Genomic DNA, 23009 nt, shown 5'->3' on the forward strand with positions numbered 1-23009 from the left:
AATTAAATTCGTATGAGTTTTAAATTAAATTCGTATGAGTTTAAAAAAATTTGTATGAGTTTTAAATTAAATTCGTATAAGTTTTAAACAAGAAGCCCTGGGGGCTCTAAGAATTTCCGCGCGCTACCAAAATATTTGATGAAAACCTGCTAATTCGTTGTGTTATTGTGCCAAACATTCGAAGGGGTTTGGTGCATGAACCTCTGAAGATAAAGCCCATCAGTGACATTATATCTTACAACAAACGCAAACAAAACGAAACGTGTCATAATAAACTCACATTTTAAAAGAAATTGCTATGTAGCTGGAGCCACCGAGTTGGCTTTCGCCGATGCGCTTAACCATACTCATCGAGTTTGATGTTCCGATTTGGACAAGCAAAAGAACAATAATATGGTAGCTATGTCTGTATGTAGAGGGTAATCAGAAAGTTTTGTTTCATATTAGCTAGGTTTAACTTTATTCTTTGATTAGGATACCTACGACTGGAGTAAATAGTTTTTAAATCCCACCAGAGCTGCTTGTTCCACCAAGGTAGCCATAGCTATAGCTAGCTATCTACTCCTTTTGAGTAAAGTAACTTTGTTTTTTTCTTACCAAGTTTTTATCAGCTATAGCTAGCTAGCTACATGTAGGGAACCTTTCTGTCAGTTTCATTTATATTTCGATACTAACTAAACAAATACAAACGCAAAATGAAGAATCTAGAGCCAACAAGGAAAAAGAAATTGAAGTAAGTGATGGTCTATTAAAGAAATTTATTTCATAATATTTATTTTTTGATTATTTTAACAAAAAATACAGCCTATCATTCATGGTTGAAAGTCTTGCGATTGAGACGTTTATGGTCTTAAACGGCATTAGTTGACAAAAAATCAAAATTTTGATGTAACCATCATTTTCAGCATACTTTTTTTATTAACTGTGTCAATTTTTGTCGAAAATAAAGCAGTTTTAATTTTTGGACCAATTTTGGCCTAAAATGACATTTAAGGTGGCAAAAAACCGAAATTTTGATGTCACCATCATGTTCACCATACTTTTTTTGTTAATTGTGCCAAAATTTGTCAAAAATAAAGTAGTTTTAATTTTTGGACCAATTTTGGCCTAAAATGACATTTAGGTAACAAGAAATCAAAATTTTGATGTCACCATCATGTTCAGCATACTTTATTTGTTTACTGTGCCAAATTTTGTTAAAAATAAAGTAGTTTTAATTTTTGCACCAATTTTGGCCTGAAATGAAATTTAGGAAAGAGAAATCAAAATTTTGATGTCACCATCATTTTCAGCATACTTTATTTGTTAACTGTTCCAAATTTTGTTGAAAATAAAGTAGTTCTAATTTTTGGACCAATTTTGGCCTAGAATGACATTTAGGTGACAAAGCTCAAAATTATTATGTCACCATTATGTTCAGCATACTTTTTTTGTTAACTGTGCCAAATTTTGTCAAAAACAAATACCAGTTTTGGCCTGAAGCGTCAATACTAGACTTCCCAGTAGTTAAGGAGCTTGGGTACGAAGTTTACATCTGTGACGGACCAACGTGAAATCCCAGGGTCGATTTTTTCTCAAAAAATGCTCCGAAAAAAAAAAACGACGGTTTTAAAGAATTTCCTACGCCTTCGGGCGCGGAAATTCAATTAAATTCGTATGAGTTAAATTCGTACGAGTTTAACAAAAAATTCGTATGAGATTTTAATTAGATGCGTATGGTTTAAAAAAAAAGAAAATCATTTGACATTGTATTAAATTCATATATGAGTTTTAAAATAAAATTCGTTTGAGTTTTTTTAATTAGATGCTGCGTATGGTTTTTTAAAAAAAATGCGATCTAAAAAAACATTTCTATCGCCGTTTTTCGTTTTAAAACTTTTAAAAAGCAATCCAAAAAAGCTTTTCTATAGTGGTTTTTCGATGTAAACTTTTAAAATGCGATTTAAAAAAACATTTCTATCGCCGTTTTTCGATTTTTAAACTTTTAAAATGCGATCTAAAAAAACATTTCTGTCGCCGTTTTTCGATTTTCAAACTTTCAAAATGCGATCTAAAAAAACATTTCTATCGCCGTTTTTCGATTTAAACTTTCAAAATGCGATCTAAAAAAACATTTCTATCGCCGTTTTTCGATTTGAAACGTCAAAAACGAAAAATGGCGATAGAAATGTTTTTTAGATCGCATTTTAAAAGTTTAAAAATCGAAAAACGGCGATAGAAATGTTTTTTTTGGATCGCATCCCAAAAGTTTAAAAACGAAATATAATTCGTATAAATAAAAGAGTATAATTCGTACGACAATTCGTATGAAAATCGTATAAAAGAGAATATAATTCGTATGACAATTCGTATAAAAGAGAATAATTCGTATGACAATTCGTATGAAAATCGTATAAAATTCGTATTAGATTTTTTAAAAATCGTATAACTATTTAACACTATACGAATTGTATACGATTTTTATACGAATTAAAAGCAATTAAATTCGTATATATTCGTATAAAATATCATACGAAATTTGTAGACGACCCCTAATATGATTGTATAATGCAGACTTTAAAAAAAAAAAAAAATTGCAAAAAATCAGCATTTTGTGGTCCTATCAAGAAAATATATTTCGTATGTTTTGTCAGATATACGTTTATTCTTCAGGCTGAATAACTTGACTTATAACCAACAACAGGTACCAGACTTTGTATTTAGCTTTTGGACCTCATTATCGCTATCCTGCGATATACCACTTTGCCTTGCAGTGCAAAAAGTACATGGACCTTCTGAAGATTTGGCAAATTTTCAAATTTTATATAGCCCATACGTTCAGACATTACTAATGTAAGATTATTAAATATCATTACCGTGTAAAGCCAAAATCTTAGCTTGTAAAAGCTATTAATTTATAAAAAAACCATGTATTTTCTGTGCATGGATTATGCAGACACAATGCCTACTATTTTAAAAAAATGGGAAATGGGAGCCTAAAATTATGTTTATCATTTCAAAAAGTTATCAAAATGTTGTAATATATTAAAACATCAGTCCAACAGAAAGCCGTTGTAAAGAAACAAGTCCCAATATTTTAAGTCTGCATTATCCAATCACAGCACTATAATTATAATTATTATTATTATTATTATTATTATTATTATTATTATTATTACTAGTCGATAAGGCCCGTGGAAAAATCCACTTAGGAAGGGTAACAATTGAAAAATCCACTTAGGAAGAAGACAAAGGAAAACATATAGGTTGTTTTAGGAGTTTTGATGACGTCACATACAAAGAATGTCAATGTGCTCTAGTTTTTATGATAATGTGATCAGCCCAATTTGCAAACATCCACAAAGATGCAAATTTTACTTAAATTTACAATCAGACATGGAATTTATAGTTAAGCGATAACACAAATAAAAAAAAGCGAAACAGAATAAGGATAAGTTACAAAAAAAGAATTTCGTTCTTTATAAACCTTCCCCAGAACTTCCTGACTATTAAATGTGAATAAGACGTTACTTCCTCAAGACTTTTCTTGTTAAAAACCTCCCCATCTGACTCTAAGACCCTACCAAACCCTGATAATTTTTTTCTGATGTGCCTTAAATCTACAAGGCAAGGGTGCACCGAATAGGAGCATCTGCCCCCATCTACAGTGCACGCTACTCTCATGTTGCACAAAAGGGCGTGTCACTATAATTACTCTAACACGCCAACCTCTTTTCACTTTGTACAACATGGCAGATAGATATAAAGTGCAAAATATTGAATTTCTGCTAGGCATTTAATAGCTGCATCATCGTCTACTACATTATTGTATGAATTATGACGGTAAACAATATTTTTAGTGTAACATTTTCCATTAAAAAATCCTTGCTTGGATGAGGGAACAACACTTACTCTAACATCACCAAATGCTCTTGCTCTAGAAAAAGCAACATACAGCTGACCATGAGAAAAACATGTAGAAGCCATGCAGCAAATTGTTGTTCTCCTGGCCTTGTTCTCATGTTTTGAAGTAATTGAAAATCTTTAACTAAGTGCCATAATGGAGAATTTTTTTAAACACATGTCCACAATTTCAGTTGGTTTTCCTTTTCTGACAACAGGCAGTAACTGTGAAAAATCACCACCTAAAAGAACAACTTTACCTCCAAATGGAAGCTCATTATTACAAATATCTTGTAGAAGACTATCTATTGCGTGAAAAGCATGCTTAGGAATCATGGAAGCTTCATCAAGTAAAAAGAGACTCTTTTGTCGTAATTCTGCAGCATAAGTAGAAACCAGGGTTATGCTGCATGTATTGTTCTCTACAATGGGAACAGGTAACCGGAATAGTCTATGAATGGTGGTACCCTTTTTCAAAAGTGTTGCTGTTATGCCAGTAAACGCAGCAGTTCCAACTTGGAAACCTTTACTTGTAAGTTCAGAAATAAGGTAATTATAAGTAATGTTAATATCTTGAAGCAGCTTGTACTCAGCCTGCTCATCATTCATTCGGCGTATATAATCTTCATACATTGCATCCTTGAACCTTGTCCACAAAGTAAAAGGATCAGAAGGTTCACAGCAACATTGCCATTGACAGTTCGTAACTCTTCAAAAGAAGGTTCACCAGGTGTATGCAGTAGCAACATTACGAAATAAAAAAGCTCACCTGCGCGAGGACTTACATTATACATTCTGGATACGATTTTACCATGACTGCGTTGTCTTGGCTTCCAAACTTTGTTCTTGTTGAAAACAAAATGAAGAGGAGTATCTGGATACATATGTTGGCGAGCATCACGATTCTCTGCATTTAACACAAACCAAGCTGTTAATTTTGTAGCCTGATCTGCAGCTCTGTCAAGAGCCTCTTCAGCCTGTCCTTGCTGAAAATAAACAATATGGTTATTTGGCAAATGCACTGGCAATCTATGGACAACATGAGATTGATGGTGCATGTTAAATTAAAAAAGAAGCCATACTGACATACCGCGCATCTAAAAATGTCTGCACCTCATAATGATCAATACGTTCATTGATCTCAATGTTGGCACAATCATGACCTTTATAAATAGAGGTATTTAACAGATTTAACAGACATGCACGCCTCCAAGTTTATATGTGCATTGTATTTCTTGGAAAGCCATGGATTATATGGAACAATCCAGCGATTATCTATGTCAACATTATTGACAATGATATGTATACCATTATCACAACGTCTATATAATGGATATCCGTTGACTTCAGCTAGGGTAGATGCTAAAAAGTTCTTTGGAAAACTTTTAGTGCAAACCCAATCTTCCATACATCCGGATTAGGATTCAGATGTCCACATGGTCCATGAATCATACACGATCGTACAATTTCAAACAACTCAGGGTGTTCCTGTTGATTAAGAATTTCTGCTGAAATAACACTGTCTATATGTCATCTGCATCCCTAAGTTTGTCATTGGGATCTAAATGAATTAACAAATGACAATGAGACAAACCCCTCTTTTGAAATTCTATAACATACACATGTGCTATAGTCTTACCTAGAACTCCCATTTCAGTAACATCTTCAAGGTTCTAAATAATTTTCGAGACTGGTCACGTCCAGATAGGTAGCTAGGGGCAAATAAATTTCAGTGTAAAGCCAGTAATGTGGCTAATAACAATAACAATGGCAATGACGATAATGATAAAGATGATGATGACGATAATGATGACGATGACGATGATAATAATAATAATATAATCTCTTATAATAACAAGCCAGTTCTGTCTGTCTGTGACTGTTACAAAGACGATATTTTTTACCACCCGAATGCGCAAGTTTGTCGAGTTTCTTTGTTTTGTTTACATATGTCGCGCAACTGTCACAAACCACGTGATAGAAAATAAGCAATATGGTTCGCTCAAATACGTACTTTCGAACGGGACGCGTTCGAATACAAAGTTCCCTTGGTGTAAAAACAAACAAACAAAAAATTGTTTTTAAAGTTCTCGTGCCAAAAGACGAACTAAAAAAGGTGAATAAAAATTAGTATCGTTAGAAGATAAAGAAAAACACATAACTAACACAGTTTATTTTAAGTGGGAAGGAGGAATTTACAGGTAAAGTTTTAAATACTTAATCTTCTCTTTTACTGTTGTTTTAATAAATAGGCTAGCTAAGACATTTTTGTTTTCAAATATAAAGCTGCTGAAAATATGTTTAAAAAATGCAGAAAACCATTGCAGCTACTAGGTTACTGAACATATTCTTAAAAAAAGAAATGTTCACAAAATCATATTTTAATAGCTCCAGCTAGCTACAGTACATCAGCTTGCTTTCAAGTGATATACCTAAAGCTTTACTTTTACTACATTAAGAAATATCCGCATAAATCAAAGTAGTCCGTTGAATAAATTTCGTGCAAAGAAAAGGGAAATATTTCTTATGCTTTTGCTTTCCGATTTGTTTATATATAAAGACAACAACAAAGCTAGCCTATTTGTTTACAAATTTTGCATAAACTAAAGTATCTTTAAGTGCGTAACTATGCGTGTTTAATTATTTAAAATGCTGCACAAAGATGTGAGTACAAACAATTTTGTAGTTGTTCAAGCAAATTATATTATAGAAATTGTAAATAGCTTCTAAACAATTTAGAACCACCAGTATTTTGAAGTAACCAACAGTGAATGAGCAGTTAAATAGATAAAACGAAATAAACGCAACTACCGCTTCAAATGTGAAACATTTTATAATGTGCACAACAGTTTATGACCCATTTTTGAAATGTTTATGTCTGGTGTGATATGGGCTTTATGCAACAGTTGATTAAAAGACAGAAGGCTTTTTGAAAAAAGTATATACTGACTTTGTTAGTAGCTATTTTAAAACACACACAGAATTAACAAAAACAAAATTAATATTTTAAATAATGAACTAATATCTGAATTGTAAACCAAAATAACGAAAAACACTGTACGGATGAGAGTCCAAAAGGAGACATTTTTTCCTTCTGGTAGACAAAGTTAAAGTTCAAATGAATTCAATAAATTGAATGAATTAATAAACAGCACAAGTCATCGAGCGTGAGAGATACCTCTACTGCCATTGTATCCACTGTTAAGGAATCCATATCAAATTTTAGTTTATTTTTCGCAGCGATTACACACTTCCTTCAACACTTCCTAAAAAATTATTCCGCTTAATCAGATTATGTATTTGACCAAAGGATTCTCATTTTTCAATTCGTGTATTTTAAATGTAATGCTATACGGAGGAGGGTCCAAAACGAGACATTTCTTTCTTTTGGTAGACAAAATAAAGTTCGAATGAATTAATAAATATTAGGAAGAAACATCGTGGCATCCGGAAGTAAATATACGTTTGTTTTTCTCACATGGTTTCTGTTCAAGTAAAAAAATTATGCTTTTGATTTTAACATTTTTTCCTTGAAACGTGTTACATTTTAAAAAATATATATGCATTTTAAAAAGTAAAAGCGTTTGAGCTGACGCCATCATCAGTACTATAGAAAGTTAAATCGAGACATTTTACATTTTATATCAAAAAATGAACTTTATTCTTGAAAACACTATTTTCGTTTTGTTCTTCTTGTTCCCATTATTGCCTTTAGGCGAAATAAATAAATAACTTAGTTGGTTAATTATCGCGAATTCTGCGAATTTTATTCATGTTTTCGAAAATTAATCTTTGCGGAATGCATTTTATTTGACCTCGTGATAACAACTTAAAAGTAACTAATTAGCAAGAACAAAATGAAGTATCAGAAAAAAGACGTGGGAACTAGGTGACCTTTTATTTATCATATTTGGTTGTTTAAGGTCATGAAGTGTTGTGCATAAAAATCACAACACCTTTGGGCCGCTGTTGTTGCCTTTTCTGGAGTAAATTAATAATAACTGCTCGTTCTCTTGTGGTTATGTAAAAAAAACAGCTGGTTCTCTTGTGGTTATTTAAAAAAACAGCTGGTTCTCTGGTGGTTACTTCATAATACTGGTGGTTCTCTGGTGGTTACTTCGAATTACTGCTGGTTACTGTTGGCTACTGCTGGTTCCTACTTTTACTATATGCGCTGAAAATATTTCACTGCAGTTGAATATTACGGTCAAACTTAAAAAATTTAAAAACTTTATATTACAATAAATCCTGTTCTAATTATCATATGGTATTCAAAATTTTCTATTATATATTTATGTTTTTTGGTAATAAAACAAAATATATGCCATTTTTTTTCCAAAAAAGTTTTTTGTTTCCTACAATAAAATTTGATGACAATAACCCAGATCCGAGAATTGTGTTACTGATAGTGTTATGACAACTTTACTCACTGGATACCTTCATGTTTTTGACTATACGCCATTAAACAAAATGGCAAAAATGCCAGTGAACAGGTGAGTATTTGCACAGGCTTAATGCAAAAAACAAACTGGCTGAATTGTCCCAGATGTCTTTAATTCTGTGATGTGTTTATTTTAATGTGAGACACATTGGAATTATTTCTAAAGCCCATGTTAGGTTAAAGGTTACCTCCCGCGAAAAATCAAGTTGAGCTCATATTAAAGATCTTTGAAAGTTCAAAAATCTTTATCCGTTCTTGAGATATTTGCCTTTAAAGTTGCGCTAATTTGCGAAATCATGAGTATGCATTGAGCATAATTATGGTAACTAAAAATTAAAATTTATATATGTAAAATGTTCAAAACGCATCAAAGTTAACGGCCAGAAAACATTTTTAACTCTATATGGCTTGTCAAAAATGTTAAAGTAACCCCCATCATGCATAATTAGTGAATCTTCTTAGTCTAAATTCTAAAAAACCAATCAAGAATTTTAAAAAAAATATTCAAATTCCTAGACAACCTTTCAAGCTCTTTCATATGAATTAACTTTATTTTTCGCGGGAGATAACTTTTAAATTGTTGCAATACTTGCTTGCTGACTTGCCTCATATGTAGGAAATAGCCACTTAGGCAGAAGAACAATAAGAAAGATCTGTCATTTTTTTACAAATTTGTTTACCTGTTTTCTCCATTGTTTATAGAAAGGTTAAAACACTGGTCCAAATAACGTATATCTTATACATTATTTGGACCAGGGCCTTTGACAAACACCATTCAAAATTTTCCTGATGTCATGTCAATTTTTTATACCCATTACCTTTATCATATAGATCTTAAAAAGCTCTTTTCTTTCTAAAGATTTTCACATTTAAAGAATTTCAGATTTAATTATGCTGCATAAATTATGATAGAATAATATAAATATTATCATGTCGTGAACAAGCGAGTTTATTCTAGGCTACATTTGGACAGCTACAGCTGTCATCGACGGCAATAATCGTAATAATCTTTGGCTAATTATTAGTTGAGGAGATATTAGAGAATCAAAATCAATCAATCAGATCACAGCAATTAAAGCAAATAAAGTAAATTAAATTTGGCTGGCAAACAAGAAATTCACGGATCGAACCTCAATAATAAAAAATGTATTGCACATAAATTTTTTTATTGTGAAATATCCAACAGGTGAAAAAACTCACATAAGCACCTATTGTTTGAATGTTTACACAAGAATTCAAATGGAGCTAAACATAGTTTAGCTCATGTTAATTGCAGTTTCCAGTTACATTGCTAGCTGGTTAAGTGAACTAAAATATAAAAACAGAGCTACAAAATTGGTGCATGATGTTTTGTTTACCCACATGGGGTATTGCCTCAATTAGCCAGGCCACTGAGCCTATATAGCCTCTGTTACCAATGACATATATATAAATTAAGAATTTCACATCAAATTGGCCTCTGACCTAAGCTGATAAGATTGTCTTGAAAAAACAACTAACGATTTCATTATCAGTTTAACTATACTTCTTTTTCAAAAAGCATCTACCAGTGCAACCTACTAGCTAGACATCATCAACTCCATATTTTGGCTTCAATTACTATAATGGCATCCAATAGCGGTAAGAAAAGTGTTATGTTTAAAAAAAACAAGCTGACGCTGTGGAGCCTCATCTGCGTTTAAAGAGTGGGTGCAACTTGGCAAGGAATCCCTTGATGGTCAAAAAATCCTGGAAATTAGAGGGACCTTTTGAAGCAATGTTTAATAGGTTCCTTATTGACTGAAGATTCAAAAAAGCTTTACTGGAACTTTTAAAAACACTTGAGCCGCCCTATTAGGTTAAAATAGAATAATTATGATGTCATCAAGAGGGCGGATTGCTAGAAGATGTTTTTTTTGCGCTTTTTTTCCCAAGTCATTAGAAAGTTCTGAAAAAGTTGAAATACAAAACTGCTATTTTTGTGTGAAAGTTCACATTGGGACAAGGTTTTTAAGTGTCGAAACGATCAGGGCGTTTTAAGGGTGGTTAAGTTGGAGAGCAAGTGGACCATCGAATTGCCACTGCGCCTGGAAGGATAAAAAAGATATACAAAAATAATATTCACTATTTTTCTCTTTTCTTAATGCTAGTATCACAGATAAACATAATCAATAAACAACAAGCGTAAACAATCTGTTTAAACAATCTGTTGAAAATAATGATCATTCTGACTCTACATCATCAATAGCATCCTCGTTATTATCTTCATTCTCTGAATCAGAGGAAGAGACCGAGTCTAAGTCGTCAGAATCGTCCGCAGTTTTGTCGTCAGATTTTGTTGCATTATTGCATGAGGAACTACAAATATCTGTGCAATGCAACCCCCATGCGACTTGCATGCACACCCTTGTGTGGCACATGATGACTTTTTGCGGCTGCAAGAAATGAGTTCCAAGACTTAATCAGGAGCCGGATTTCAAAGCATCTATTAAATATTTCTATGTTCCTCCTGTAACTTCCACTCATGCCCGTCTGCAGCTGGAACTATTGGAAAACCGTACAACGCTCTTTTAATGATAGCGGTTGCATACAAAACACGTTGGCAATGGCAAAGTAACGCATCTCTGGTCAGCGGTAGTTGTTGTGGCTCCGAACATTTTTGTTTAGAACAAAGTTTCTAATATCGAGCATTGTTTTTATTCTCAGCTTTCAACCCGTATATAGCTTACAAACAAACCTTTCAAGGCTTGAAAATAACGACACACCGAAAACAAACGAGTTTCCAAAGGAAGGAAATGTGTGGATGAATTCTTCTGATGACTTTAATATATTGAAAACTTTCACTTTTCCGATACCATGAAAAGCGCTGGTGTAGCCGTTACCAGTGAACGCATGTAATGCAGGTAGTGCAAAACAAACGTTGAGGCCTACCGCTCCAGCGATTTCACGGATACCTAGATCTTATTTTTGTTGCCAATGCTTATTCTGATGTACATTCGTACGTTGATAACGTTGTCAAAATATAAATCGTAAATTCCGATGTCGCTATCGACAGTAGTTATGCACACGTTATCCTCTCCATTTTCTTCAGCATGCTTTACACAAAGAAAAACCTTTTTGTCGGCTTCTTCTTGGTCTCACACTATGGTTCTGGGCCCAAACCTGGCAAGCATATCTTAAATGAGAATCAAAGAGAGCATAATAGATACAAAGAAGAGTAGATTTAGGAACAAAATAACGTAGTTTGGAAGTGATACTATTAGCATTTCGAAGTTTAGCAGATACATTTTGTATATGAGAACTCCAAGTTAAGAAGTGGTCTAATAAAATTTGAAGGTGTATTTTTGACCCACCTAAATTTAGAGGTTTACTATTAAGCCTTGAACTAAAATTTGCAATGATTTTTTACTGGGACTACAAAAGAGGACAACCTCAGTTTTCGAAACATTCAATGATATTTTATTTGCACATAACCATTTAAATAGCCTCTTGAGATCAATACTGTCACATTTGTTGATCTTTTTTAGAGAGGGACTTTAAAAAAGTAGACATCTATCATCCGCAAAAAATGTAGTTTTACTAAATATTATAGCCTAAGAAAGATCATTAATATAGATGACATTGATATAGACATCATGACGGTGTATCATGTACAACGCGTGCGATCCATGATGTTATCGTGATCTTTGCAATAGGAAAAAATGACGCCACAGCATTCTCATGAGCATTTTAAGGTTGCAATGGTAACAAGGGTTTGCCATGTTTGTGTTGGATCGCGTTGGTCACGATACATTCTAGTGATCTATCATGGTGTGTAGAAATATATTTGTAAATATTTAGAGTGGTAAGGCCATCCATATTTAAAAGTGCGTTCATCGTCGCTCCACAATTTCATTTCACTCGCACCACTTTTTACCATTATGTATATTCAAATCATGATTAAACAAGTTTATTATAGGCTACGTTTCTACAGTTACAGCTATCATTACCATCGAAATGTATATACAGCCTATAATAAACTGTTTTGGTCATGACATAGTAATATTTATAAAAAAATGCATTGTGCTACGTTTTTTTCAATTGAAGTGATAAAACCAATTATTTAATATACTAGTCCATAAGGCTCGTGGAAAAATCCGCTTAGGCAGGATGTCAGAGAAAAACAACCGTCTTTTAAATTTTGCTGGCGTCAGCAGACAGCTGTTAGAACACAAAAAATTTTTTCAGAAATTTGTATGCCTGTTGCCTTCATCATATAGATCTTGAAACGCTGATCAAGAAAATGTATATATAGGATCGTGTACTTTTGACAAACAGATGCAGAGATATTAGGGTTTAAAGGTTTTTGGATGACGTCATTAACCCGTCCCTTCCGAAACGGATTCGGTGAGCCAGGTTTGGAAAACTTACCCAAATTAGTCCCAGGTAGACCCTAGTTACCCACGCAGGAGATGATGTCAGTTATTTCCACCCGTTTCCAAGTTATTTAGCCTTAAATTTAAAGTGCAATGCAATGGCTTCACTAATCTTAATATACTTTCCTTTGACGTCAATATTGCTCTAACGTCAAAGTTTGCTAATTTACAGAACAAATTTATAGACTTTATCAAAGAAATTTTATCCACTTTGCAAAAGTCACAGACAGAACTGGCGTATTATTATTATATAGATATTTAATTTTTCTATTTTAGAGTCTAAAGTAGCTTTTGGCACAACTCTAAATAGAGAGTTGCTACCTTTAAAGACTCCTCACACCCGAGCAGGAAATGAACTTGGACTTCGCGGTATTCCAAATCTTGCCCCTGGTTCATATAACAATGCCGAAGTAAGGTTTGTTGTTTACGGTATTTTGTTATAAGATCAATTTATGACAGTTTACAGAACGTAATGCAGTGTTATTTTAAGCTTACATCCATTAAAAAAATAAGTTGGTTTCCTTAAAGCGCTTGAAAATCATTGTCCTTTTTTCGACAGTTATCAAGATTTTTGACTTGGAAGTTTTTAATTACTTTAAGTATGCATGACATGTAGTTTATAATAGATAAGGTGTTGTATTTAAGGGTTTATTAAGGTATGTGGTGATGCAAATATTTTACTTATCCAGTTTAATATTTTGGACATATTTACATGAATAATAATACATAATTATCCTTATTATCATTTATTACCAGCAATTGTTTCTTATAATCTAACTGATGCCATAATTCCACATAATTATCTATGTGGGTAAGGAGAGGACAATTTGATTAGTTGTTTTACAGGCAGCAAAGATTATTTTTATTGGTTGGTCAGTCAGCAAATTAAACATAATTATAAAGATGTAATATATACATAATATGTAATATATAATATTTTGATAAATTTAAATTTAGGGAGCTAAATGATAATGTAACAAAATACTTTACCCCTTTACAACACACAGCATGGTGTAAAATCCAATTTTTTACAAAAAAGCAAAGATATCCTGGAATTGTCCTGAAAATTAATCATATTAAGTTAAATTTTTGCAGATCCAGATTTTTAATGCATATACGGATATGAACCTCAAGAAACCTCAAGAACCTTTGTTGCATTAAGATGATCAGTTTGTTATCTAAGGACGCTTCCAGAACTTATTGAGAAAAGAATTTAATTCTTATTTCCCTCTGCTGTTAATGGCCAGGTTTTTAAAAATAAATCCTTTGCAGTTATTTCATTCTGATATTAATGCCATTTCTTAGTCATAAATCTTGTTGTTTTGTTGGTTCCAAGTTTGTTTTTTTAAACCTAATTTTTTTATAATTTTTTTTTATAAAAATCCCATATACGGAAAAAACAGTTAAATTAAGAAAGGAGAATGAGAGCAAAACTTTTTTAAAACAAAGTTACATACAACGTAAAGAAAAATTGTGTCAGCAAAAAGTTCCGACATGATACAGGAATTTTTGTACGCGTCAACAATAGCTGAAAGGCTGATGTAAAAGCTTTTCATGCTTAGCAAAACCTTGTTTTGATTTAAAATTACTTACTGTGGCCCTAAAACTACAGTAAGTTTCTGAGTAAGCGTGTTACAAATACTTAATCCTTGAAGATACAATCAACATTTTTCAGCTGCATATGCCCAAAAATCAAGTTTGAATTGAGTAGCCACCCTAAGCCTTTAGAAATTAGGCAATTAGCAATTAATCAAGGAACAAATTTCAGCATTTGCACAGCATATGGGTTAATATATTAAAAAACCGCAACTCACCATGGCACAGAAAATGCCGTTTTGGTGAGGGGAACAACATAATGCAAGTTAATGCTTGAAATTTTAACCTATATATGAAAAAGTCATAAACAGAGTCTTTGCTTAGACTTTCTAACTACTTGTGGGAACAAGTAGGTAGAAATTAAATTAAAAAAGAAAACTGTGTGACTTATCACACATTGGTAATACACGTTATTTGAGTCTAGTTTTTGCTGACAAAAACACTTTTAAGCAGAATAGAAAAAAATATTATAGCTACCTTAATTTGTGCCTGTGTTAATTTCATGAGCATTGACCTTGTCCTTAAATTGTATAAAGAAGTAAAACTTCTTAAGCGAGAACAGGGAATCTAAGAATTTTAAGAAAAAAAGGTTTTGGTTATGCAGCATGAGTGTTTCACGCAGTACAAGATACTAGAAGTGGTGCCATAGTTAAATTTAACCCTTTTCTTTGAGTAAAGAAAAGAAAAATTTGAAATAAAAAAATGCTTGCTTGTAATGTATATTTTTGGATAACTGTGTTAATTTTTTGCTTTTGAAATATAAATTTTTGACGAACCACATTAATCTCATGTCTTGGGAACAAGGTTAAAAATAATTTTGCTAACCTCGGAAAGGCCACATGCGCGCATATTTTTACGTCCAAGAAACTAATTAAGCATGCGCACCATGGACAAAATAAAATTATTGTATCATTCATCAGACGCATTTTCTAAAAATATACAGCATATTGGGTATTTGTTGATGAAAAAGTGTGACTAAAAGGGTTGAGAGTTATGTAATCGGAAGAGAGAGGGCACATGCATATCTGAGCCCGCAGAATGAGACTGTTGTCTGAAAATTGAGCATGTGCACATTTTTAGTCCAGCATGCTTGAAACCACGCTGCATAGGCCAGAAGGTAACGAAGGACGAAGGAAGAAAGACACAATGGCTATAGTTTATTTTTTTATCCTACGATAGCTGAATATATTTTACATCTAAGATAGATGACCAAAGTAACAGTAGATATGAAACAGACTAAAAAATTGCAGTAACAATCTACCATCAACATACAAAAGATTGTTGTTTTCAAAAAACAATATGGCAACAACGAAAAATGAAAAAAACTCAAATTTACCTTCAATAAGTTGCTGTTGTGGTTGTTATGCTTATCATTGCTTCTGGATTAATAAAAAATACCAACACTACTCGATAAGCCTCTGCAGTTATTATTTTTGGATATATGTAAGATACTATATATAATACTAGTCAATACTGCCCGTGGAAGAATCCACTTGGCAGGAGAACAATGGAAAAGAGAACTGTCACTTGAATTTTAATGATGTCAGCAAGGACCCGTCAAAAAGCAAAATATTTTTTTTTTTAGAAGTTTGTTTACTTGTTGCCTTTATTGTGTAGAGCTATAGTATAGGATCGTACATTTTGGACGAACACCTAAGGAGGTATAAGGGTTTAAACATTGTGCTAACACAGCAAAGACAAACAAATATATATAAAAAAAAAATTTTTAAGATATTTATATATCCGTTCCCTTTATCGTATAGATCTTGAAACGCCGATCAAGAAAATGTATCGGATGATGTACCTTTGACAAACGGTTGCAGGGATATTGGGGTTTAAAGGTTATTCGATGACGTCATTAACCCGTCCATTCTGAAACGGATTCGGGGACCCAGGTTGGGGAAAATTACCCAAATTTGTCTCAGGTAGTCCCTAGTTACCCACGCGATGAAAAATCATTGACGTCACCACCTCGTGCACTGTAATGGTTTTACTACCGTTAATATACTTTCCTTTGACGTTAATATTATTAAAACGTCAAAGTTTGGTAAATTACAGAACAATTTGATAGGCGATATTTTATAGACTTTTTCAAAGAAAATTGTGAAGAATATAATCCACTTTGCCAAAGTCACACACAGACACACGGAAGCTCCGTATTATTATAGAGACTAGTCGATAAGGCCCGTGGAAAAATCCACTTAGGCAAAAGAAAAATAAGTTGGCAAAAATTAGTTCATTCGTTGCCCGTAATAAGAAGTGGTGGTCCCTAGTTACCCAGGCGGTAAAAAATCATTGACACGTCACCACCTCGTTTCCAAGTTATTTGGCCTCAAAATTTTAGATACACTGTAATGGCTTCCTTATTTTAATATAGGATATTGTTAACTGTCTGGATTTTTCAAGAGGGCAATACAAGTTTTTAGGCATTCTGATTGGCTTAGCGCTCTTGACAACGGACCGATGTATTGCGGTATTGCTCGTTGTCAAGAAAAATGATAGCTTAAAATGTAAACTAACACGAAAAAAAATATTTAAGAACCATTAGAAATGATTACATATCTAACTCCTACAATACATTTATCGATAAAAACATTTTCATGGGATAGAAACAAAACAATGTCAAGTTTAACAGTTAAAATAACCAGATTTTTAGCAACATTTCGTCTGGACGTCTTCAACATGGCTAGTTAACTAGCTATATTGTCCATAAAAAAAACGATGATCTGATATCCAGTTTTATCAAAAATACTAAATACAGGACGACGGAATCATAAAAAATACATCTCCTCTCATTTTCAGATTCGTTCCTTCAGTTTTGTGGTTACCGAGTCAATATAAAACTCGTTGAAGCCCATGTTATTATTGGCTACCTAGCTAGTTAAAAAAATTACTTCAATATTCGTTGTAACTATATTTTAGCTGCGCATTCAACTTCACACATTATTCTGTACCTGTCAAACATCGTAATGTTTTGTTTACAAAGTTTTATTCTATAGGGACATTCGAATTCAAATAAAATGTTTGTTTTTAGACAGGACTGTTTCGAATTTTGACCTTGAGTGTTAACAAAAGTAGTGCTAGTGAATTATATTATTATAAGAACACTAAACTAAAATTTTTATTTTTTATTTTTATCTAACTTAGACGGTTAACAAATGCAATAATAACCGATTACCTCGTGCTGTACCGAAAATAGTGTGCGCGCCTAAAAAAATCAGATACGCTATGTCAAATTTTATGCCATAGTCAACTGCAACAAAATGATTAAGCGACTTTATTCCTTGATAGACTCAAACAAGACCATTTCCATTACTTTGTGCACTGCACACAAAGCCTTATCTGTTTTAAGGGGCGGGGGGCGTTCACAGAGCAAGCTCCACGAGCAGTGAATCCCAAACTCTGTGCCACTATTAATGATGGTGAATCATCGTCAAGCATTAGCAACTTACCCCAGGTAATAGCAACCCAATAGTCTTTGTTAATACCATTAAAGTCAGTTTGTATCTCTTTGTGGATATAAAATTAAATTTCGATAATTAAATTGTTGCGAAAAGAAAATAATAAAAGAAGGGAAATTACGACCGTTACAGCCCCCTCTTTTTTTAGAGTAGTCAGGCAAATTTTCTATCACATTTCCAGTTTAGTTGGGCATGTCCGCAGCTTGTTTTTATTTTTCGTCAGACAAAAAGTCCAATAGACTTTCTTCTTGGTCAAACACTTCTATTTATTTACATGACGAAATTATTAAATAGCCCCGCTAAATAGGTCAGTCTGTTCATAGCCAACCTGACCATCCTAGCCAATTTACTGACTCCTGACTTAGTTTAAAATACTACATAGACATAATCTCAATTGCCTGGCCTCTCCATTGTTGGTAACAAGGTCTTAGAAAGGACATCCAGCCATGCGGTCCTTAACTAACACACTGATGGAACATGGATAAAACAAGTCCGCAACACCGCAGCTACAGGTGAAACAGACATTATATCCATGAATTTAAGAACAATAATACTTTTGTCAGCTTTCGTTTTGGCTTAAGGAAAAAACGAGGAGGGAGTTCCAACAAAGTTCACAGCTTGAGGTTTAAACTCGTAGGTAAATCATTAATTTAGTCATTAATTAAACTTTGTAACCACATGTAGAAAAAACAATATTTAATGTAACTAAAATTACGGGAATTTGATTGGTAGCGATATATATAATGATATTTAACATTGCGCTAACAACAACTATATAATATTTTTTAAATTTTTTATTATTTTATAGCTATTTTAGTTATTTCTAAGTTTATAATTCTACATTGTCCGTAAAAAGATTAAAATGTTGTAATAAGTTTTTATATTTAAAATTTGAATTATAAAATCACAAAACGCTACTAAACGGAACATGAATATCGCTTTTAACAATCTCTTATAATAATACGGAGAGTGTGTCTGTGTGTCTGTAACAGGCAGAGGGGATATCTTCATTTTCCTTTAAAAGTCGCCGAAAAAGGTAAATGTAAAATTATCTGACGTTAGGGCTCGACGTCAATATCACTACTGTAATGTCAATATCTTACTTTAAATTAACAAAGCCATTACAATGCATTTAAAACTTTGAGACCAAATAACTTGAAAACGAGGCGGTGATGTCAGTAATTTTTCATCGCAGCGGTAACTAGAAACCACCTGGGACCTATTTGGGTAAGTTTCCCAAACCTGGGTCCCCCGAATCTGTTTCGGATGATTGACCTGTAAACCCCAATATCTCTGCAACCGTTTGTCAAAGATACACGATCCTATACATTCATAATCAGCGTTTCAAGATCTATAAGATTAAGGCAACACATTTTTTGTGTTTTTGGGTCTATGCTGACGTCAGCAAAATTTTTAAACCCTTGTATCTTATTAACTGTTCATCAAAAGCCCATGAATATATACATTTTCTTGATCAGTGCTTTAAGATCTATCCAGTAGAGGCAACCTGAAAACAAGGTTCTAAGTTATTTTAAATTAATTTGGGTGTATGATGCTCCGCGGGCCAGCTGAAAAACTCACTACCAGGCCTGGATTATGGGAAGTTAAACAGCCACTTACAATGATATTAAGTATCAACCTTGTGCAACTCAAAAAGAAGCATGTATTATTATTTTATAGTTTTTTCAGAAAAATATGGTCAATTGGGCCCTGTAGTACAACTAATCAAATTGCCTTCACCTAACCAATAAAAATGTTCCTAAAAAATTTACATTCATAAAATACTGTAAGATCTTTCACATCGAAACAACTTTATTTTTAAATATGCAATGGTTTTTTTATACATTTTACTGCATTTTCTCCTGAAGTTTGACCCTAGAATCTCCTAAATTGTTTTAAATCTCCTACTGTTCTATAAATTCAAAGCTGCAGCCACCCTGAAAAGGGATAACTTCTGACTTTACATAATTATTAACTGTCCCGTTTTTCTTTTTGAATATTTTTTCGTGTCACTGTTGCTGAAAATTGGTCTTAACCTAAATTGCAGATTTACAGCTGAAATTTCGAAACACTTTTTATATTTTTTATAAAGCCCTATCACAAGCCCTGTTTTTACTTTTCAGGGTCAATGTTTTTATTTTCTTATGATGGTAAAGTTTTATCATAATCTTGTTGTTTTTTAATATTTCCTTCTGTAAGGGTTCTTGTTTTTAAAATGTGTTTTTACTATAATCATTTTTAGGAATGTATTTGGAATTTCAGGACTAGATTTCATAACTTTCTATTCTTTTTATTCTATTATTTTTATTCTATTCTTCATTTCACCTTTAATTCTCTATTGTGTCATCAAATCTTTTTTCCACATGTTAAGGTTATAATACACTACATGATTAATCGTATATGATTATTTATAACAAAACATGCAGTGTATTTTTTGTTTTAGCCTTTATGATTTATCATAAAGTTGCACATGTTTAAGTTTCTGTGATTAATCATAAGGTTTTTACCCAATCAGAATTGATAAAAGCTAAATCAAGCAAGGCAAAAAAAAAAATCCTTTGTTATAAGTTTTGTGTAATGGACAAGTGAAAATTGTATCAAACTAAATAGGAATAGCAAATCTGATTTTTGCAATTATTGTCTCAAGTTAGCATCTTGTTGCTTATATTTGCTGTATAGTTGTTATTTTTTCTCTTAATGCCTCTTTTTCGATATGTATTTCTTTTTGCTACCAACTGCAATAGCCACCATTACAAGAATCGTCTTTTCGTCTGAGTTTGTATATTTATTTTTGACTTCCTTTATAAGAAGTCAGATACATTTAATCACATGTAGTGTATACAAAAGAAGTCTTGTGACCTGTTTAATACATCATGTAAATATGATAAATCTCATATGATCAATCATGTAGTGCATTATAGCCTTTATACATTACATGCACTTAGTCTCTATATCATTGCCAATGAACTCAAGGAAATTACGGAACAGGATACACTGTTATACACTTGTATTTAGTATTTCTTATTATTTATATTGCTTTTTAGGTGAGCTCGTTTGTTCATGTTTTGAATCAGAAGCCCATGTGCAAAAAAGGATATGCATTAGGAGCAAGAACAGCACCGCGATTTCAGAGAGGATTTGATGTAGGTTGAAATTTAAGGGGTGTCCAAGTTTACAATAAGTTGTTTTAACAAGTCCTTTAAAAAATCTCCTTTTATGTCTCTTATGATATTCTTGTATATATAAAGATTTTGATTTAATTTTTAAGCAATACAGCAGTGAAATTTAAACATCATTTGTTACTTTGAATTCTCTTTAACAACAATATATACACTATCCTTAGTTATATAAACACTTCTAAGATCCTGTAAATCTATCCTTGACGATACAAGTTAGTTATGCTTAGCAAATAAAATGGTGCAAAAATTCTTTTGTTGGTAAATAAAAACATGTGATAAATATTATCTTGTTCCGGAAACACTTAGTAAAATTATTAGAGAACAGAAGTACAGTTATTTCACTTTAATTTAATGAGATGTTATTCAGCGACTAGTCGTTAACCTATGAAAATTTTTATAGGGGACAACACTGGTACATATTTATTCCGTTATTCCGTGGATCCTTGCCTGTCTGTTAGGATAAAGTAATGAAATTTACTAGGACAGGGTTATTACTATGATTCTAGGTGCCGTTATAGTCTAGTTTCAGATTTAAAACCCCTTGTTTTCTCATTTTGAACACTTTAATATTGTTATAAATATCTCTGTATGAACACAAAAACATTTGAGGTAGGTATTTAAGGTGCATGCATGGAACTCCATTTCTAAGTATATTTTGAAATTGCTAAGTTTAGTTGAGCTGAGAATAACAAAAGTTATAATACAGCTTCAAAAACCTATTCCTGCTGTCACCTTAAGATTCCTTGCCTCCGCTTAAACATATAAAATTGTTATGTACCAGTATCGAATTCACAGAGCAACAATAAGCAAAAGTTAGCTCCTGAAGTTTGAAAAAGCAATTTATGAAGTATTGAAGGATGAGTATTTAAAAGTACCAACTGATGCAGAAAATTGGCTCGAAGTTGTAAGAAATACCCAACACAGATGGAATGTTCCTAATTTTTTGCAGCAGTTGATTGCAAACACATACCACTTTTACATTTGAAAGGCACAGTATGCTGGACGTGGGATATCAGAGAAAAATAAGTGATCGTGGGATACTCAATAAACCCTCAATATCTTCACAATGCGAAATAATACATTGAAATATACCATTGCCGCACTATTTGCCGATTCCCCAGGCTATTCAATAACTAAACCATCTTGAAAATGTTGTTGGTATGTAAGGTTGCTTTCCACCTTGACACACCTTGTATAAAGCTGTATTTTTTCTGTTTTTTTTTTTTTTTGCACTTTTTTTAAGTCGTTCAAACTTAAATACTGAAAACAATCAAATCATCACTCTCAATTTTTTAGCGCTACATAACATACTGGGCAAAAAGTCAATGTCTTCCTACACACCACTAGGCTATTGTGACACACCAGAACCTGTTACTGGAGAAATTATATTTGAAGATTGGCACTCAGAATTCCCAGAAAATGCAGTCATAAATTTACCACCTACATGATACAACCATATACAAGCATAAGAGCAGATGAAATCAGGCAAGAACTTACACAAAATTTTATGACAGCAGGACAGGTTAATTGGCAATGGGAACAAGAATTTTAACTGCCTATATTTATTGAGAGGAAAGCTGTAGGTGAGATGTTACAACATAAAATATAATACTTTCTTTTTTTTACACATGCTTGCAAAGAGAAATTATATTTTGGCCATACTTTGCATCCAAAGCAGCCTTATGCATTTTCAGCTTGAACACATCTTTTGATTCACCCACTGGAGCTTCCTTTGATATGTTTTCTAGTATTTCGCAAAAAGATTTAACTGGTGATAGAACTCGCTCTGTCATTTTAAGGCCATGGTTAGTTGTAATAATAACTAATCCTAAAAATAACTTATGATTGTTTCATAATTTCATTTGTAGTCTTCATGGTATTATCTCTGACATTTCTTTCTGTTTGTGAAAAACTTGAAACAATAGAAGAATCGTGACTGTCATCACAAAAGTGGTTGTAAACATGCCTTCATAACTTTATTTGAAGTCTTCATGGTGTTATCTCTGACATTTTTTTCTGTTTTTTGACGAGCTTGAAGCAATAGAAGAATCATATC

At 32.7% G+C, this 23009-nt stretch overlaps 1 protein-coding gene across 2 annotated transcripts in view; it reads left to right on the forward strand.

Moving 5' to 3' along the window:
- Positions 1-23009, forward strand: part of LOC130645036 (protein pitchfork-like) — a 54534-nt gene that overhangs the window by 10178 nt on the left and 21347 nt on the right. For both annotated transcript variants that reach the window (XM_057450881.1, XM_057450882.1), the window contains exons 2-3: positions 12994-13127; positions 20819-20917. In XM_057450881.1, coding sequence (XP_057306864.1) covers positions 12994-13127; positions 20819-20917 — 233 coding nt within the window. The remainder of the gene's footprint in view (positions 1-12993; positions 13128-20818; positions 20918-23009) is intronic.

The sequence above is a fragment of the Hydractinia symbiolongicarpus genome, chromosome 5 (genome assembly GCF_029227915.1).
Source record: "Hydractinia symbiolongicarpus strain clone_291-10 chromosome 5, HSymV2.1, whole genome shotgun sequence".
In the NCBI taxonomy this organism is placed as follows: domain Eukaryota; kingdom Metazoa; phylum Cnidaria; class Hydrozoa; order Anthoathecata; family Hydractiniidae; genus Hydractinia; species Hydractinia symbiolongicarpus.